The sequence below is a fragment of the Nannobrachium achirus genome, assembly GCF_963921795.1.
Source record: "Nannobrachium achirus genome assembly, chromosome: 1".
Classification (NCBI taxonomy): Eukaryota; Metazoa; Chordata; class Actinopteri; order Myctophiformes; family Myctophidae; genus Nannobrachium; species Nannobrachium achirus.
The window spans coordinates 16,059,307-16,080,400 of record NC_137810.1 but is presented as its reverse complement, the minus strand read 5'-3'; the positions used below and the strand labels follow the sequence as shown (position 1 = coordinate 16,080,400).

Genomic DNA, 21,094 nt, shown 5'->3' with positions numbered 1-21,094 from the left:
CTATGAGAGTTTCGCACAAATTTGTGTCCAGTTAATATTGGTTTTGGTTCAAAATCTATTTATTGGAAAATAAATCACAGCTTTAGTTGTCGTATGTGTTCGTTCCTGTGTGTGTGTGTGTGTGTGTGTGTGTGTGTGTGTGTGTGTGTGTGTGTGTGTGTGTGTGTGTGTGTGTGTGTGTGTGTGTGTGTGTGTGTGTGTGTGTGTGTGTGTGTGTGTGTGTGTGTGAGCTTGTGTGTGCGAGGGAGAGTGGTTGTCTGTGTGTGCCTGGGTACTGTGGAATCAGCGCTGCAGGGCTGTGCTGGTGCATGATGTGAAATCTAATAGGATGCTCTGTGCCTCCAACCCTCATTGGTTACCATAACGAGGAACTACAGATCTGCAGTTTCCCTACACACACATTCCGCCTTTAACAATGGCTCCCTTTAGCATCCTGTTGAATTGGTTATTAATGTCAGTCGCCTCATGTTTGAGGATCTTCACTTCAAAATGTAGGAATTGGCCGGTGTTTAGCTGTGCATTCCAGCCTGCTTGCAGTTGTGGTAGTGGTCGCTTTCAATTCAGAGGCACCGATTGTGCCAAGTTTTCAGTCCTCCAGTCTGTGAAATAGCATTGCGCTATGCTAAAGATACAATGCTGTGTCTTTTTGCTTCGTTTTCTTTTTTCTTCTCCTGGGATTGCACTCTGTTCACATAGCAGGAAGATAAGTGGCAAGCTAATGTTTACCAAGTCACATGATGCCACACCGCCCAGCTCAATGATTACCTAGATTTACCTACATAGAGGTCTTCAGTCCATGTTCTTCAAATAGGACATACCTTGATTGAGGCTAGGCCTGGGCGGTGTGGCAAGAATCAATTATCACAATATCTTTGACCAAATATCTTGATATTGTAGTGATAATATCAATCATGATGATACTATGATATTCAAAATCCCAAATGATATCTAGTCAGTATTATGATTTAATAATATTGATGTTTTGCCCAGCCCTAATTGAAGCTGTGTATGGCTGGTAATATCTTGCTTAGTTACACTAACCATCTTTATAAAAGGTTATTTATTCTGTCTGTGATTAGAGGCCTATTCATTTAGTGGTTCTGATTTCAAATTCTACACAATTGTGCACATTGAAGGGAAAATAAACTCATCTGAGGTGCAAAGAGAAAATAATTGAGCCAGACGACTCATCTCTCTGGCTGATAAAGCATGAAATTACTAATGTATTACATGTGATTAAGTTTAGGTATATGCAGAAATGTTGCATTGTGTTTTGTGTACAAACTCTTGCCTCCATTGAAGACATTACACTGACCTTGCATTGAGATTAATAGGACGTTCCCAGTGAAAAGGCTCCACAACGTCTCCATTGGCTGCCTAGGTGAGTGAGGTAGCAGTGAGGTCATTCTCACCAGCCAGCCCCTTCTGACCCTCGCAGGAGCAGAGGAGGAGACTGTTTGATACATGAGACGTGGTCCATTAAGATAGCGAGGAAGGTCACTGGATCAAAGTGACATTGTCTTCCCAAGGAAGACATGACGTAGACTTGGCCTAATCTGCCGGCTTACCAACAGCATCCATGCTGTATGTTCCCAAAATGATATCAAGTGCCAAAAGCACAGACTGTTCTCGCTACAAACTCGATCTTGTGAAGAAGACATTCCGGTCCAGATTATCAGGTTGATGGACATGGTCAGACAGCCGAGATGTCCAGTATCTAATCTAAGGCAACACTGGGCTGTGCGAAGGGTGTAGAATTTGTATTCATTCCTGCCCGGGCCGGGGTAAGACGATTGTGTAAACAATAAGCTATTGATCTATGTCACCTCATTAAGAACTAGATCATTAAAGGCTGCAACATCTATAAACAGTACAGGTCACTTGACGAATATAATTAAATACGTGAATTGATGGACTCTGAATTAGCTTTATCATGTCGGAATTTATGTTTATTCAACAGCATTCAAGGGCACTCTTGCCACTGAGGAAAGTATACATAGTTGCAGGTTCAAATGAGCGTGTTGACTCAGCCGGCAGCTACCGTGTGAGATATGGTTCCAAAGAGAGGATACCAGTGTGTTCACCTCCGATGCTCAGTTCCGCCTCCCGTCGCTCTGACTCTGTCACGAGACCACGTCTCTGTCTTGTGATGCACCCTGATATCAGAGCAAACGGACACAAGAGGCTTCTGTTTGCTGCTGTCACCCAGCCCTTTCCGATGCCTCTCTCTTTTCTCTTGGGGTCCGGGCTCTCTTGGCCTCTTGGCATGCTTTGTATTTTAGAACCAGCAGCTTGGATAAGCATCAAGCTGACCAGCTGCAAACAAGTGGCGTCTGGTGGTCACAACAAAGCCTGCATGTGGCCTCACACTGTCAGGAATGACTGTCTACTGATGCCTGTTGGCTTGTATGCAGTTTCATGTTGTTTTGGTCAGAGGTGGAAAAAGTACTCACGCTTTGTACTTAAGTAAAAGTATCAATACTGTACTGTAGATGTACTCCGTTACAAGTAAATGTCCAGAATTCAAGATGTACTTGAGTAAAAGTATGAAAGTATTGGCATCAAAATGTACTTAAAGTACCAAAAGTAAAAGTACTAGATGTTTGAAAATAGCAGATCTACAAGCTCACAACGCGTCGCGATGCGACGCGTTGTGGGCTTGTAGATCGGCTATTTTCAAGTAGCCAAGGTATAAAATAGGGCTAAAGTGGGTTAATATGTGTTTTATAATATTATAATTTACACCTGCAAAGTAACTAGTAACTCAAGTTTTCAAATAATTGTAGTGGAGTAAAAGTACAGTATTTGCCTCTGAGATGTAGTGGAGTAGAAGTAAAAATATTGAAAACTGGAACTACTCAAGTAAAGTACAAATACCTCAAAACTGTACTTAAGTACATTTACTTAGTTACTTTACACCACTGGTTTTGGTGATGGGGGGGGGGGGGGGCTGACACTGCTCCTCTCTGTAGTATGTGTTTAAAAATATCCTTGAGATATTGATTGTCAGTCCTGTAAATAGACATGTCACGTCCTGACAACAGTGGTGGGTTTATTGCAGTCCCTTTGTAAACGCAAACAAACTGTGCTTGAATCATCAAGCAAAAAAGAAATACTATATTTTTTATGATTTATACGCTTTTCATGGAGAGTTGTTGTCGGTTAAATCCTAGTGATGGTAATGGTAATTTGTAACGAGACACTGATATAGCGTCACCTTGCCACCTAACAGGCAAACAGAGAGCTGTGGTAACCTTGGCAGTGAGCCGACAAAAGAATTAGTCCATTTCCCAGAGCGGAGCAGGAATTTGTGCTTCATTAGGAGAGCCTTGGACACTGTTCCTACAAGAACAAAGCCAGCTAGGCCGCACATAGTAGAACACACTTCCACAAACAGCTTCAGTCTGCCACTTCAGATCAATTTTTTCATTGCCCCGCTGTGATGTACCATGCACATGGAATTCTGAAGTTGAGTAAGTCCTTTTATTTCGGCTGATATAAAAGTGGAGTTAGGCAATCATTGGCAAGGCCAACAGCAATGACAATAGAACAAGCTTGTTTGTGTGAGCAAGGAAAGGTTGTGTGAGATAAATGGTTAGTTGTTGCATCATATAGCCTGCATGACGTATGCGTCATCAGTATTGACGCTCTGTGAACCACTTGTATAGCACATGGGATGACACGTTTGCCTGATGTCAGTCGGAGGGTGGACTCACAGCAATACAACACTCAGAATTTTAATTGAGCTTACTAGCAATGGATGGTCTCTTCTACTTTGTATTATTCAATTTCCAGTGGCTCAAAGTACCCAATTAGTGATAATGAGATTTTCACACTGTAAATTCAGGCACACCCACCATTACTGGACACTTACTGAAATGTTATTATGCTTTAGCCGCAAATTATTGAAATCCCATATCCCATGTAATGTTTCCTTATCTGTGGCTGGGGTAAAACATCATTTCTGTTATGGTGATAAATTGGAGAAAAGATGGACCAGATCGCAAAAATGGACAGTTTACAAATAGAACTTTGGGAAAAGATTCCAACCGAGATCTATCTCACTGTTTTGTTTACATATTGACCTACTGTATCTACTTTCTTTGCATATATTTCCACAAGTGTCAGGAGACGGGAATCAGAATTTCGGTTCCAAATGTGTCACTTTGCATATTCCGTTGCGCGTATTCCTTTACGCAAAGTGATGCTCACATACAGGAGAATTTCACAAAAGAGAGGTAGGGCAGTGGTTCTCAGTGGATTCCAGGGACTCTGTGGGTTCCTTTTAGGGGGATATAAATTGACCCATACATGTCTGTAACTCTTAGTAGTATATAAATGGAACCAAACCATTTGGTTCCATTTGTATGCTGTCAGAGTTAAGGGGAGACCTTCAAATTTGAAAGTTTGAGAAACACTGAGTAGGGCTTCAATGTCTGGCTTTGGACGTGATTACCAGTGATCGATCGAAACAGAGACTTCAATTTGATGATGGTCTCTCAACGATCAGGCCTCACAGCACCCATTATTGTAAAAGCCAACGGTCCGTTCTGTGGATATCAGTCTGGCATTCGATGGGACTCATTAAAATGAAATTAGGCCTTCTGACTGCAGGTCGCCAGTGGTTAGCTAATGCAATTACAGAGAGCAGACTTTGCTGAAGAATTCTTTCATGACAGAGTAGAAATCTCCCTCTAATTTCTTGCTTGCTCTTGTTGGCTCAAGATTCGTATGGAGTGGAGTTGAAACCACAGACTGCCCTTGTCAAGGTCACCATACTGACAACAGTACACAATTATGAGTGTATTGACATTCCTTAGACATTAAATCAAACCTTGCATGCTTAATTCATTATTTTTAATCGCTGCAACATAACAGCCAAGAAGGCGTTTCTTTTTTTCTTTTTTACATAACAGCCAAGAAGGATTTTATATCTTAACACAACATCCAAGAAGGCTTTTCTTTCCTAACTGAACAGCCAAGAAGGCGTTTCTGAACAACCAAGAAAGCTATTCTTTCTTGTATTTCCTCTCATGTCTTTGTGGTAGACTGCAACAAATTTAACTCTGGATTTTAATATCCTCTTGGTGCGTGTTTGTTTCCAGGGAAAATGAATGGCTCTGAGGGAAAGCTGGACTGGTTGACCTTGAAACGGGTTCCTTTCTTTTGTGTGAAAGCTCATAAAACTCCAGAACATAAAGAATTTGTCATAGGAAATGGCTTCCTGTTTAAGATATAATTGTATCTCTTGCCCTGTAATGCAGAGTACAAACATGAACCCTTTGTTGTGTTGTGGGGATGGCTTGGACCATTGTGCTGTTTTGATCTTAACAGCATCCGTACTTGAATTGGGGGGGGGGGAATCTCTTGTACAATGGACGTCTTAGTTTGAATCGTAAGCTCAAATTACTCTGATGGAGTGTGAAATCACCTGCAACATAAACCAAGAATATATTCCTTCAACACTACTAACCCATGCTTCATCCAATCAAAAGGCAGACCAATTGTTTGTTAATAGCATTATCCACTCTGACTCTAAGACAACTAATAACATGAGGGCTGTCGACAGCTCTCACGTTATTAATATGTCACTACATGCAAGGTCATGTTCTCCCATTGTCAAGCACTGAAGTAATAATTCTCGCGTAAGTAATTATTTACCGTATGTACAGTATGACTCCTGCCCTGAATGCAGACCCTGTGGGAGGATTGCATTTCCTCCTGGAAGAGATTAACGGCACAGAAGAGACAGTCTGTGACCTTGAGAGACATAGCAGCATGTTCCTTTTTTTGGGTTCAGTCACTAAGCAGAGGTCTGAATGAGCCGGACATGTGCCCTCAATATAGATGGCCTCTGATATCTGGAACTGTTTACAATGACGAATTGGACAATTTTCAGAGCTTGAAAGGTTTTAGAGCTGACCCAGTGTAATTTCTAATACATTTACTACCCAAACAATGTTTAACCAAAATCTCAAATTGTCAAAAATAAAAAGAAGAAGAATGCATATCTCTTGCAATAGCTATGATTTCCACTGTGGTGGCAATTTTCACTTCCACCGCTTGACCAATCAGTGTCTGGATGACATTGTCACGCTATGCGTCATAACTCACTCATACCATTCATACCGAAGTCTTTGATATTTGCATATGAAGTTATTCTAGTCTGCTATGTCATTATTACTTGCCGTCACAGCATTTTCATCATACTTTGCCTGACAGGGGTCTATTAATACTTGCTGTTATGTTGCTGTTTACACACACTGCATCATGCAGTGTTCAGTCCACGCTGTTTCTGGCATCTCCTACCGAATACTGATGTCACAGATACTTTTATCAGTGAAATACATCAACAAAAATTTTTTCATTCAACAGGAAATCGCACGCCATCTACGTCCAACCACGTTGCGTGCTCTCTATGGCAAAGACAAAGCTCACAATGCTGTCCACTGTACAGACCTCCCTGAAGATGGCGAGTTGGAGGTACTTCATTCACTCGTGCACATTCTCCTTTGTACTGTAGAAAACTTCATTCACTCATGCACATTCTCCTTAGTACTGTAGAAAACACCCACACCGCCGCTCTTTGTACTTCTTGTTGTCCTTGGGAATAGGAGATCCGTTGATTTCCAACCGGGACCCATGCACAAATTATGCCATGTTCTTGTTAGCCAGTTCTGTTTTGTGTTCTAAAACAAGTCTCATGACTCCACTCTGTGGGTTGGGGCAGCCACTGATCACACTGTTATTTTTTTGAGGAGGCTGAAAAAAATGAGTGGCAGTGGAATTTGAAACAAAACCATTGTTTTCCAGAGGGAGTGGGTCTGTGACCCTTTGCACGTCATTGTTGAGGCGAGCTCCTGATCTGTGAAGCGGTGTGGACAAATGACTCCTTGTTAATCATTAGCCTGTGACTGGCTGAGCTGGACACATTCCCCAGGGTAGTTCATAGTAGTCCAGAAAACATCTTTTGCATAGGAACATTCACTCTTTGCACCTCTGCAGAACCTGTCTAATTGCTACTCAAATGACCACTTGACCGATGCTCTCATGAAAAGGCATAATTCTCAATGTGATATACCCGATTATATGCAAGATATTCTGGACACTCAGTAGATCCACTCCAGGGTGTAGTGTGCTGCTCACATGTTGGATTAGCTAAATCAAATACTGTTTTCAAAAGTGATTAATGTTAACCATAACATTTTCTGTTTACAGGTGCAATACTTCTTCAAGATTTTGGATGGGTGACTAAAAGCATTAACCGTAAAACAAATATTTTGTGTTTATATCTGTCATATTTTCATGCATACAAAGACGAAAGTCACCACAAGCTTGTTTTTCCGTTTATTTGTTTCAGTCTTATCCAGATTAAATAAAGTGACAAGAGTAGATGGACTCCTGACAAGGTGTTTTGATGTTCCACATTGAATCAAGCACTTTTACACTGACTAAACATCCTATTACACGGGGTACTGCATTGCCTCTGATATTCTAACTTTTGACCAGCGACTTTGGTATTGAATTCACACATTACACTTTTTCCTGTGGAAAAAAAAATGTACAACTGCATAAATATAAAATTCTTCACCATGAAAATGGCTAAAACATTCAGTAGAAAGTTACACCACATCATGTGATGTCTCCAGCCAAAAAAAATAAAATAAAGAAAATAAATGAAAAGAAAACAGATTTTTAAAAGCACTGAATTGCCACTTGTGTTTCAATGAACATGACAGTCTCGCAGGCTGGACTGACAAAGCTTTACACTAGAGCAAGCAGAGGTGTTCAACAGAAATGCCACTTGAAACCCTGTCCCACAGCGAAGGTCGAACCATAAAGAAAACGTGGTCTAGAAATGTATCCTTCCACAATCAATTGAAAAGACATCATAAAGAAAGGTAAATGTCTCCATGGAGTGCAGACATGGTCTTAAAACAGGGATGTCAAACTTATTTTAGGTCACAGGGGCCAAACTGGGCAATATGTGTCTTCATGTGGGCTGGACAGATTGTGCTAATAAACGTATGTGTTGTACACATTTTGTTTTTGTTTGATTTTTCTTTTTTTTTTTACCTGTACGCATGTCTCAGCCAGTACTACCCTATAACTACAAAATGTTTCACTTCACGGGTTTCATTTCTTAAGAAGTCGTCAGCCAGAGTGGCCCACGGGCCAGAAGTTTGACACCCCCGTCTTAAAAGAATCAGAGTACCATGCCAGTATTTCAGTTAGTAAGAGCACATATACACGCAGCTGCGCAACTCAACGTTAACATGCGCACACAAAAACACACACTCGCACGCACAAACACGCACACCTTGGACCGCTAAAGCTGACTGACATAAGACAACAGGCGATTATTATATGGCTAGGAAAGGCCATCGTATGTGACTAGACTATGGCACTGGACACTCCAAAAATATATAGAAACCACATTGGGAAGAAATACTTGGGGACAGAAACACTGCTCGCTACATATCAGTAGTGGAATTACGATTTACAGTAATAGATGAACATGTCCCATGGCTCAAGGAATATTTTCATTTACAGTAGAATAAATATTGGCTATTGCTACTCTTCTTCCTGTATTTTTTTCTTTTTTTGTACATTCTAACCCTTGACATACACAAAGAAGCTAGTGTAAAGCACACAGATTAAGTGTAGGTCCTGTATCATGAATGTTTTTTGTTCCAAGACTAGTCGTGTTTATTTGAACTTTTTTTCTTATTTCTGTCTTCTCTCTCTCTACATTAATTTATTTTTTTAGAATGGGATAGAGAATAAAAGGAGCTATCTTCATAGCTGAGGTCACGAAAGGATGCTGAGCTTAACATCAAAGCGTCCCTGGTAGCGGTCTTTTTCGCTGTAATCAATGTTCGCTCCGAACACTTTGCACTCGATGCGGATGTCCTTGTTCATGGTGATGTTGCTGAACTGAATGCCAACCAGGGGCTGGAGGTACTGGGGTTGCAGGAGTTTGCCGTAGTATGGGTAGTACTGGAGAGGGAAGCCGCCGTCAAAGCCAAAGTACTTGATTTCCCTCACATCACCAGCGTCTTCGGGTCTCTGCAAGGAAACACGTCCAGTTTGAGTTAGAAGATGGACATTTTATAGTAGTCTTTTTATTTTATTTGTTTAAGATTTGGTGATCAATATTATAGTAATGTGTTAATTAATGGATTTTCAACCAGGTGCTGTCAAATCAAACATACCTTGTTAGTGCAGTGGATAGGAATCAGGTTGGGGTTTACACTGACACGTGTCGGGAGTGACTCGTTGCTGGTAGGAGGCTGGAAAGAGAGAAAGGGTTTGTTAAACATACACTTTCTGTTGTATTATTCTACATTTTGGGTGGATAGAGATTGCGGTTGACATAAGAGTGCATTCATAAATATGCTCAGAGCGCACCTGGGTGCACTCTAGTAGTTAACGAAATTCAGAGCGGTCGGATCATTTCCATTTGAACATTCAGAGGGGGCACTCAGAGTGCATACCAGTGACAAGCCGGGTTGTCCGAGCATCCGAACAATGGTGGTGGAAGTCATTGCAAAATGTGATCGGTTGCAGCTTGTTTGGTACTCTAGAGTAATTTGCAATCGCAAATATACATTGCTGTTTTGCAATATGCAAATAGCAATGTTAAAAGTTAATGATATTTCGCTACTGGGTGAGTACAATATGAGTAATGATTGCTATAGAGTGTTTGTTCAGTAACGGGTCTAACTGTCCCTCCCGCTCTGTAAACAGAAATACCTTTTTCAGGTTGGAATACCAATCAGGAGAGAGAACTCATCCAGGACACCGGGTAAACAAGTGAAATTGGAAATCATGACAAAAAGAAATGTGCAGAATGTTTTGGTACTCTAGTCTCTCCTGAGTGGAGGTGAGGAGACCGTGTTACTGAACAAACACTAGCAGTGATTACTATCAGAATATAAAGCTTTAACGCTGACATATTTGAATTAAAGTGATATCAGTGTGACATCAAAACCACAGCGGGTCTGAAATCAGACAAGATTCTCTGCATTTCTGAACGCACCCATAGTGCAAATTGCAATTTAATAATGATCACTTTATGTTTACATTCAAAGACGAAAATAGTGCACATGCTCTTCAGGGGCCTGAAGTAGTGTCATGACAATCTGTGCATTTGATCTTTAGATATCTTGTGTGCAAGTGGACATTTTGGCCTATCGGTGGCTGGTGCTACAGGAAAGCCAACAAAAGCAGTAGGGTGCATTCTCCTTGGAGCAGAGCAAATTCCATGGCAATCCAGCCAATAGTTCTCTTCATATGTTGTTTGAGACCAAAATGATATGGTGTATGTGTCACATCATCTATTCTACAGCCTGTTGCAAGATGCACAAAACGGCATGAGAACTGAAAATTGCACATGCTAAAGCAGTACACTTTAAATTGGTTGAACTGTAGGCAGAGCTCCATTTGATTGGCATTGCTTTGTATTGAGTGGCTCAGCCTTTCACCACTGCTTCCCCCCATTGTCATGACATCCTGCTGCTGTCCCTGTACCTTGCAGAACAAGAGCTGTTCCACCTGAACAAAACTTGTGTTCCAAAAATGTATTTGTATTGATTTTTTTTTATAGTTCTAACTCAAGCTGAGTCCACGCCACAACTATAACAAGAGAGAACGTTCTAGTTTTCATTTTGAGGCGGCCGTAGCTTAGTGGGTAGAGGCTGTCTGGTAATCAGAAGGTCTTCAGTTGGCCTCCTGTTACACCCAGTATACGTGACAAAGTGTCCCAGATCAAGACACTTAACCTCTAACAGCTCCCCTAAGCAATGCTTCTGAGCAGCCATCAGTTGTGTGATGCTGAAACTGAATTAGATCTATCCAAATCCCAGTTTAATAGTTTACTTTAGTAGAACTTCTACACTTCCTTCCCCTCCTTGTGAATTACTAAACAATCTTTCATTCTTATAACTGGATTATGGTCCATAATAACAAAGACGGTCCATAACAATATGCCTAGTTTGCCTACCCGTGGTCTGAAGTAGACAATCCTGTTAAGCTTGACGATCAAGCACGGCTTTCCAACACTGAATCCGAATGTGTTGCCATCGTTCAACCCGGAGCAGTCTCCCAGCCAAGACCTCTTGTAGCGGCAGGCTTTCCTCATTCCCACATCAGGGTCTTCCAGGTCCCCACGCATCTTGTATGTGTCAGGATTTGCTATGGATGACAAGAACAAAGGACATGTTAGACATGTATCTATATAAATGCATACAGCAGGGAGCAACAGCAATCTTAGTCACCACCGCAGTCACATCTGAGATTTATACAACGTGGTATGACAGACAACCCGCCGCATCCCAACATGTTCTTAGCTTGAAGATTGTCGTACGATGATAATTAAGCTTTAGCGACTAAATTATGATTTAGTGATTAATTGTTAATCTGACTCTTGTCTTAACCTCTTGGGTGACTTAGTGAACATGACCAGGTCGGCTCTGTACTTGTTTCTTTTTTCTCCCTCAACATCATCAAATCTCTTCGCCGAAAACAGCCAATCTACAAGCTCACAATACGTCGATGTTTGAATAGCGATGCTAAGGGTTCAGGTGGTTAATACTATTATACTTCAAAAATGGCTGATCTACAAGCGCACAATGGATCGCATTAAATGACACTTTGTGAGCTTGTACATCAGCTATTTTCAGGTTCCAAGTGGTTAATGGAGGTATTGATAGAAAAAAAGCACAAACTTAATTTCTTACGTCATCGTATGTACTTTTAGCAACCACCAGGTGCATTTCTTTAATTTCTTTCAATCTTGGCCAGACATTGGTTAAATATTATATTACATAACAATTATGTTAGAATCACCATGTGATTGGTGTGTACAGCAGTAACAGAATACTTGCCTCCACAGTCCTCGAATTTGGACTCGTCCTTCTGTTTGTCGTCATCGTAGATTTCTAGGAACTTCTTAATATCTTTGCCGTACTTCGTCCATGAATCCAACTCATTCACGTTGAAGGAGATCTCATGCTTTTCGGACCGTGGGGTGTGCGATAGACCTGAGGAACAGAAAAAACAACTGTGATCAGACAAGAGTGCATAACACAAATCAAATGTTGTGATAGATGAATGTGCCAGTTAAATGTCTGTGAGGCCACATAGCACAATAGCATTCATTATATCATTATATATACATCTCTGTATGTACTGAGTATGTTATGTGTGGTTTGTGTGTGTGTGTGTGTGTGTGTGTGTGTGTGTGTGTGTGTGTGTGTGTGTGTGTGTGTGTGTGTGTGTGTGTGTGTGTGTTATGTTCATAGTAAAGATTTAAACAAGCTAAAATGACAAAAGATTAAAGACTATTGAGGTAGATAGTAGTAGTGGTATGGTAAAGAAACACACACACACACACACACACACACACACACACACACACACACACACACACACACACACACACACACACACAGCATTTCAAGAACAAGGTTCACAAACACAATTCAATAGTATCTAACATTTCACAATGCTATACTACTACTATAACCATTCTAATTCTGAGGGTTTATTATTTAGGTCTTATGTGTCTCTGTTATCTATGGGGACAACATAGATAGCCTATGCTAGGGGTCTTGCTCTTTCCTCAGATGGGTTCTCTGTGTCAGCTGTCAGCTATTACTACGGCAGTAATTTTCCACAGACAGACCTTGTTGCGCGCGAGGCCTACGTCGTGAGGCGTGGCGTAAAGTGTAGAGAGAGAGAGAGGGGAGAGAGAGGGGGGGATGACAACAACAAACATACATACATCACGTTTATTGACCGTGTTTCGGTTTCAATGTGGCTCTCCCTATCAGGTTTTAAAATGCGAATGAATGAACAACGGTCAATTGACATGTTAAACACGGCGGGGGAGGGGGGAGAGCGTTAACACTTTGTCATTTTAATACCAGTGAAAGTTTTGCCGACGCCGACCAGTGGACCACACCTCCACCCTCCTCCCTGCCCCCACTCCACTCCACTCCACTCACTCCACCAGTCTCTCACGTGTGTGACTCTCTCGGCACAATGGAAACTTTTCGCCCCAGTCAGTGTGAGAGAGGAGGCGGGGACTACACGGAGCTTGCCCGAAGAAGAAAAAAAAATCACCGATTTCCAAGCTCACAACGCGTCCAGAAAGCGACGCGCGGTGAACCTGTAGATCGGAGATTTTGAGGCGCGCGCGCGACAGCCCCCCCCCCCCCCCCCCCACACACACACACACACACACACACACACACACACAACTGTCGTCTTGCTTCATCTGCTTTATCAGGCCTCCAATGGAAACTCACTTCAACTCTAAACACACTTCCACACCTACTTGTGTGTCGCCGCGTCCCGGCAGCCAGCGCCGCGCTACTTTTTTTTGTTTTGCTACAAGGAAATGGCCGACAGGCTAACCTAACCCCCCATGTGCACGACGAAGCCCGCTCGTTACAATGGTTGCTAAAAATACCGCCGAGCGAGGCGACAGCATGTGCTGCTAAAGGCAAGGCAGGCGCTGGCACACGGCTGACTGGGGAGAGCGATGCCTGCTTGGCACCAAGGGAACGGAACAGCGCGCTGTCTCCAAACTTAACAGCAGCTAACCAAGCAGTACTGCTGCTGCACAGTCACACAAATCCTCAATGTTCATTAACTAACCTTTAGCCCTCCCCACGGGTCCATGTTTTACACTCAGAGTGCACTTTCCACTTTCTTTTTTTACAATTGAAACACCGTGTTTACTGTTTACTCTACTCTGTGTAGGGCCTACACATGCTTACAGCCGTTCCATGTGCCAAACGTGCTCTCCAAAGATTACACATAATAGAAGGAATGATCCGTGGCATTAGACCACAAACAAAAAAAACGACACACCTCTAAGCTCTGTGTTGGGGGGGGGAAAGTAAAAGCAAAGGGTAAAATTAACAAAAAGCTGGCCATGTCATACTTAAAGGAGTAGTTCACCCCCAAAATGACTTTTTTTCTATTGATTAGTCATGCCATGGAGAGTAGAGTTCAATAATATTTTTTGTTTTTGTCACATTCCTAAGACAAAAATGTGATTTGAGTAAATTTACCCCCATTGATTCTATGAATGGGGGTAAATGTATTGTTATCACATTTTTGTCTTAGGAATGTGACAAAAGCCCAAAAATATTATTGATGTCAACATGCTATTATGTTCCTCCACCGGATACATTGAAGCATTACATGATTCACAATGAACATTAAAAACTGAGGCACTTCCCCAGCAGCCTGAGGGGGGACAACATTGACTGGCTGAGAGAGAGAGGAGAGGAGTGAAGGACAAAATGGCTGAACCTGTTTAAGGTCACACAGACTTTTAATAGTGAGTAGCTGCTCACACAGACATTTTTCAAATAATGCAACACCAACAGCTCCATGGTAACAGCAATGGAGCCATTGATGGATACTTGTTTAAAACAACAAAAAACATGGAAGACTAGAGTTTTCCTGCATGCCTATTAGTGAAACTGCTCTTTCAAGCACACTTGCAGAAATGCTGTAATTAAAAAGTATTAACCACATGCTGTAAAGTCATGTTTTGGTAAAATGCTCAATGCAATAACAGATCATACATAACAATCAGGTAGAAGTATGCAAAAAATAATTACCTGGGGGAGCGACTCTGTCTTGATAGGTGGGTTTGTAGTTACTTAATGTAAGCAGCAATGCCTGAATGGTCCCAATGAAGATCCCAGCCAAGCATCCATAGAATATCAGGTAGAACAAGAAGATCTTAACTGTGGAAAATGAAAGAACGTATGTATTTATTTACAAATGCAATATTTTCTTTCACACATTTGCCGATGTAATGATAATATGTCGGTGGACAGCACGTCCCTTCCTCTGTTTGACATACACACATAGAACACAAGTGGGAACTTCCTGGCCAATAGTTAGTTCGTTTATACAATGGAAAATGCATAACTCAGCTCTTGACAACTTATATAATTGTTCAATGTCAAGCAAGACAGTGACTGTGCGTAAGTAATAAAGTAGTCAAAAATGTACAGGCATGAATGAATGAGACCGTTGTCTGAAAAAAAATGTAACCAAACAGCACTTTGCTTTCCTGACGTTTGCTCTACAGTAGATAATGGAAACTCTGTTGGCATAAACTAACTATTCTGACCATTCTTCATAACCATTGCAGTGCTGTGTGATAGTTTACATTTGGAAGTGAGAGTCCACTTTCTCATCTTGTGTAACAAACGTTTACAACATTGGAAATCCAACACTTCTCCAATTAGGTGCTTTGTGTTTCACTCTGGCAAAGCCGTAGTTACACAGCATGACTTGTGAGTCATGTATTCTGGTCAGTGCCATTGTCAGGCGTCATGCCCTCCCCCCTCTTATAGGCTGTTACAAACAGGTTTCACACAAAAGGTTTACTGCCGTTATTTCCAGGAAAGTGAGAAGAAGACACCAGAATCTCTAATCTCTTTGGCTTTGGTACTTTGGACAGTGTCGCGACGTCCATGGTGTTTAGCTGTTTTGCTGACAGGAACTTGGGGTAAAAGCAAATGTAGTTTCTGTGGTTCTAATGTTTGCGGTATGAGTCCCATTCATTTTATACATGTACAATCAGCGATTTATTTGTGTCTGATTACTTTGTTTGCAGGTTGTAGGTTATCATGGGTTCGGTCTGTCTACAAACCATTACAGTAGAATTGACTCAAGCTGTTCCTGGTAATAGAGACTTAGGAACATGGTCACTTACAACAGTTTATAAATCCTCCTCAACTGTGTTTGCACTTTAAATGCGGTATACATTGTTCCATGAGTTTTACCTAAACTGACTTGAATGTCCTTCTGGATGAACTTGATGAACCTTGCATGTAAATATAGAGTACTTTGGCATTGTTGTTAGAAGAATACAATTGTTATCTTTCTTAAGAACTATCTTCTATCTTCTACCATCTATTGATTCACATTCTGCTTATCTGTGTTTACTGAGACCTCTTGAATTGTCACAGACAGACACAAAAAATGTTTGGCTTGTTACCACCAGCATATTGCTGCTTGTATGCAAATATAAAGGACTTTATTACAGGTGCTTCCAAAACCTTAGTGGATGTTCTTCAAAATGTAGGCTAATTCCATTTGTAAATATTTCTCTTCCTTACTTATTCAATTTGTAAATACTTATCTCAATCTAGTGAATTGAAAAGGTTCAGTTACTGTGAACTGGTACTATGAACCTTGAGTATTTTGATCCTGCTTTGAGGCAAATGATATATGTATCTAATTTACTCCATAAAGGAATGGAAGTTTATGTGACCCAGGTGGCTGATTTGTGTACTGTATATGTGTTGAAATCCATGTGAATTCCAGAGTCATGTACGCTCATGCCTTTTGGATCCTGCCACCATCAAACGTGTGTCAAATCTTGTTTTATTTGGTGCTGGTCTTGTGGCACTCCTCAGGGCATTTTCCCATAGTGGGTTGCCAAGTGCCAGGACAACAGCTTCAACAAGCCACTACAGTACAAAACCAGCCTGGCAGGTTGATCTGCCGTTGTTGTAAAACCTTATCTCTAGCCATTCAGAGTCAGACTGTGGATTGAGAGGGACTCCATGAGGAACTATAAACGGCCCTTTAGACTGCAAACCTGTTCCACGGCCTTGTGTTACCTTGAGTTTGGTGTTTCAAATGAGCGCGGGGGAAATGAGCAGTCAGTGTTTTGTCATGTGCTGTGCACACACCTAATGTTAGCCCTGCTTTCATGTGGGCCTGCAACAACATGCATGTATGGTAAAGTCGACAAGACGTCAATTTCACCCACACCACAGCTACAATAGGTTAATTTCCTAGAGAAACACCAGTAGGAGATCCATCAACCCTGCCCACAGTTTGGGATCCTGTAAATGTTCTGCTTACGGCCCATTACACAAGGAGCAGTTATACTTATAACACCCACATGTCTGCACAAGAGTTTTTTTTTTTGCATGGTGATAAGCTTATGTTCTCTCAACCTTGTCAGAATTGCTCTGTACCCCACTGTTTGAGCAACACTCAATTATAATTTAATCTGCCCATGGTACAATGACACTTATTTAAGACAAGCTGCAGATGAATTCCAATAATTTACTATTTATTTATTAGATTCTCAGTCACCAACGTCCATAATAACACTCTCACTGGCAATCACGGTTTGAATATAGTTTGTTTAGGCCAAAACACTTGCTTCTGTTCATGGTGGAATGTAAAGATTATGTCATCTCAGTCAACCAGGCACATCAGTGCAATGCACAATGTGAAATTAATTTCTGAAATATTCCCTGTTCCAGTGATGATTCAATGTTTATTTTCTTTCTGTTAATTCAACTTGTATAAGTAAGACAAGACGCTGAGCTCATTCAAAAGTGCATAATGGCCTTTCTGAGTAATGAGTTATTATACTATTTTAGCAGAACCGTGGGGTTTTAGGGTAGACATATGACTGTTTGTTTTGAGCCTGTGAATGCATAGACAGAAAGTGACTCTACTCTGCAACCTACATTTCCTGGAAATGTTAACATTGTAATGGAATAACCTAAAGAGCCAAATGGCCATGACAGCCTCTCTCTTTGAATCGAAAGCACCTCCCCAACAACAACACTCCGTCTGTTGGTGCACGTTGGAAGCGTCATAGCTCTGGACCAGAGCGTCAATACATTACACACCATAGCTCTGACACGCACAGCTGTCCAGCCATGTCGTGTTTTCCTTAAAACGTCTGCTCACAATGGTGAAATCCCGTTTTGGCCTTTGATTTTATAAGCCCAGTTTGCTAATAAAATCTATATGACCTCTAAACGATACCGTAGACAGAGAAGTGGCATGTCGTTTCTTTTTATCAAAGACCTGTTGCTTTCATACCAAACTTTGTAACTTGTAAGATTTCCCTGGAATCAAATTAGATTGGTCAATGACGAAGTAAAAAAAAAACGATAACACGGTAATGAATAATAATGAATAAAAGTGTTTACAACTGATTAAAGTGGCTGCGATTACGGGGGAAAGATTCGAGATGGAGGGGCGGCCCTTGAGACATGTGAGTCGTGAGCTGCTCTCTTATGTGTTAGCAACAACTAGCTGCTTATCGCCATGTGAACACGACCAGTTTGTCATAGAACTCACACACCAGGGTTGTAATATAACACGGCCTAATCGATAGACCAGAGACAAATCGATGGGACAGAGCCGGATCGATGGATGTGCTGAAAGGCTGTGGCTGTTGGGACCAATCACGACCTTAAATCAACAGGCAGCAGGCACACAACAGCTGAATGTACCAGCAGGGCGAGCATTCCTCCTCCGCTATGAAACCATTTTTAACAGCGAAATTAAGCAGCTCAAACCAAATCAGATTAAAGTGGATTAAATGTCATTAGCTCGAGTGAAAGGAGGGGAAAAACAGAAACCCAGAGAGTCATGTCAGGTCCCGTGGTTTAACATCTTAAATGTTCTAGAGGAATACAACAAAAAGCGTCGTGTTCCTCCAGTTGTCCGTGTTAACTGTGTTAAATATAGGAAGTAGCAGACTATTAGCTACTACTAGACTGGGGAGTCATTCGATTATAACCCAGATCAAACTTTAGTCCGCCTGTGTTTGGTTAAAAAGAAACTGTCTCGACGAGAGGTCGTCCTTCAAAATGACCTTTTCTTTACAAAGGACGCAGAGATTGAGGCGTTCATCAATGAATGGACTCATCTGGTCTTTTACAGTTAACGGTGTTAACCATTAACTAAACCAGTACAGCCAACCGTCAGTTAATACTATGGAATGGAATCTATAAGTGTAGAGCGCATAATCACATGAATGAACATAGCGGCCCACCGGTCGGTGTCTAAAGGGTTTATAAACTATTTATTAATAGTCTGTTAGTGTTCTTGCATGGCCACTTGTTGGATCGTGATCGGGATTTTTCCCCCATACATGTTAGTGTCGTTGTCGTCGCATGTTCCTTGTGAAATCAGTAGTCACGACACAGCATGGCCTGCCAGTGGCACCACGGCCAAAACCGTGAGCTCTAACAGGTGCTCAAAGCCAGGGGAAACCGAGAGGAAAATGGACCCTGGAGTGTTAATTACCGTCGTATACCGAAGTAGTCACGACATTCAACATGTTGCTGAGCCCTATGGAGGGAGGGGGTCGAACATTAGGTGAAAACAGCTGATCTACAGGCTCACACGGCGTCTTTGTGAGCTTGAAGATCGGCTACTTTCGGCTAAGAGATTTGGTGTAGACTCACTAGAGGGAAATACTTCTGAGGACATATCTAGTCTAGTGCTGCTCACTGTAGAGTGCCGGTCAACTAAGTATGCAGGGGTTAAAATGGTTAACATATTTCAAGTATCTTTTACTTACACCAACTGGTGCCCGTGCGTCCCAGAAACTCCTTCCTCTCTGAATTCCACACAAAACTCCTCCACCCGCCGTCCGCGTCCTTATTCGCCGACATGTTGCTCTCCTGTTGCTTGTAATAATTTCCCTTTTTTTCAAATCAACGTGATTCAACGGCCCGGGTTCTTATTTTTTCTTGTGGAGGAGCAGCAGCAGAGAGCAGCAGACAGAGATCACTGTACCGTCCCCGTACAGGAAATGTGAAAGGACAGTCTCGTACCCGGCTCCACCTATTGTACCGCGCACAATTTATCTGTTATGGTAACCGGCTCCGCCCGCAGCCTCCACTCAGAAGTTGCCCCCCCGAGGAGGTGGGAGGAGGAGGGAGGGCTCGGTCTGGCAAATCACAACCCACCACCGTGCGTGCGTAACTAGTCTACACACTGTTGCTCTGCCCACTGGTGCACGGATCAATGTAAACTACAAAAGGCCCGAGACCCCTTTTATTTTATTTTATTGAATGAATACTTTATTAGTCAGAAATGTAAACAGCACGTGGTACAGTCAGACATAAAGGCTATAAAGAAGACCATGTTTTTTTTTGTTTTTACCCCAGACAGTGATTCTAAACTTTTTTTTTTTTAGTTTCAAGGATCCTCCTCCCAAGTTATTGCATTAGCCATTAGGACATCATTTGATACAACAGGGACCCACCCCAACAGTAAAATATGATAATGTATGTTATGTATACATTCTCAAGAATTGCGGTCAACAGAACTGTAACTGTAAGGGTCCATTTTTGAGCCTTCATGATGGGCCCCACTTTGAGTTTTAACCTTAAACCATCTACTACCATTTCATATGATGCCAGGACCATGGTTAGGCCTACCATAGAGAAAATTAACTTTTACACAATATAACGTTTTTTTTTAGAGGGCTCTGTAGATACCATAGGCCTTTTTCCAGTAGGCTACCCTTCCTTGGGATTAGCATTTTGATGTCACAAATCTGAAAAATGATCGCCAGAGATTAATAGCTGATTATATTATAACTAACAAACGGCTGGGAGCTTGCAAAGTTATGTTGAGAGAACAAACGTTTAATAATCATAAAATATTACAGGCCATATTTTCTTGTGCGAAATTCCGTTTAAACACATCCGTTGTTTCTTTGAGTGAAGAGTGAAATTGCCATACTTATTCATTGAGCCATTGCCATAGCTTTTCACTTAAACAATGCAATATGCCCTCTCTCTTATAATCCTATTGATTCTGAAGTGATAACACAACAGCTCACTGTTTGCATAGATCAAGGGGTTGCCAAGACTACTGGGAGGTGAACATTCCATGATAGGTCATGGAATGGCTGCTGGCTTTGAGCTCATCAACAATAGCATGTCTACTCAGTGGGCCGAAAAGATGACAGCTTCCCGGGCAGGGCCTTTCACACTGCACTGGATGTATCCCCACATAGAGTAAACACGTTTCTTCAAAACAACCTGATCTACCAGCTCCCAACGTATTTCATTGCAATGCGTTGTGAGCTTGCAGATTGGTTTATGTTTGCCCCAGAATAGGGACACTACACAAGGGTTCATGTGGTTCAACACTGACAACGACAAAAAGATAGAAGATATTATTAGTTGGGTCATTTCCAGAACTTCTGTGACCGTGGAGGTCCATTTCTCAGTGGATTTGTCAACCATGAAGGTTAAATAACAAGTTGAGCCCTTAT

At 41.7% G+C, this 21,094-nt stretch overlaps 2 protein-coding genes across 2 annotated transcripts in view; one reads left to right on the top strand and one right to left on the bottom strand.

Moving 5' to 3' along the window:
* nme7 (NME/NM23 family member 7) overlaps positions 1-7,324 on the top strand; it is a 36,269-nt gene extending 28,945 nt beyond the window's left edge. The window contains exons 11-12 of the mRNA XM_080725890.1: positions 6,376-6,483; positions 7,219-7,324. Coding sequence (XP_080582016.1) covers positions 6,376-6,483; positions 7,219-7,251 — 141 coding nt within the window. The 3' untranslated portion in view covers positions 7,252-7,324. The remainder of the gene's footprint in view (positions 1-6,375; positions 6,484-7,218) is intronic.
* Positions 7,325-7,334: 10 nt separating this feature from the next.
* atp1b1a (ATPase Na+/K+ transporting subunit beta 1a) lies at positions 7,335-19,644 on the bottom strand. Its single transcript, XM_080725996.1, has 6 exons — positions 19,385-19,644; positions 14,643-14,771; positions 11,889-12,044; positions 11,006-11,196; positions 9,216-9,293; positions 7,335-9,069 (listed from the first exon to the last, which is right to left on the bottom strand). The coding sequence occupies exons 1-6, from the start codon at positions 19,476-19,478 to the stop codon at positions 8,812-8,814; spliced, it is 906 nt and encodes a 301-aa protein (XP_080582122.1). The 5' UTR covers positions 19,479-19,644; the 3' UTR covers positions 7,335-8,811.
* Positions 19,645-21,094: the final 1,450 nt, after the last annotated feature.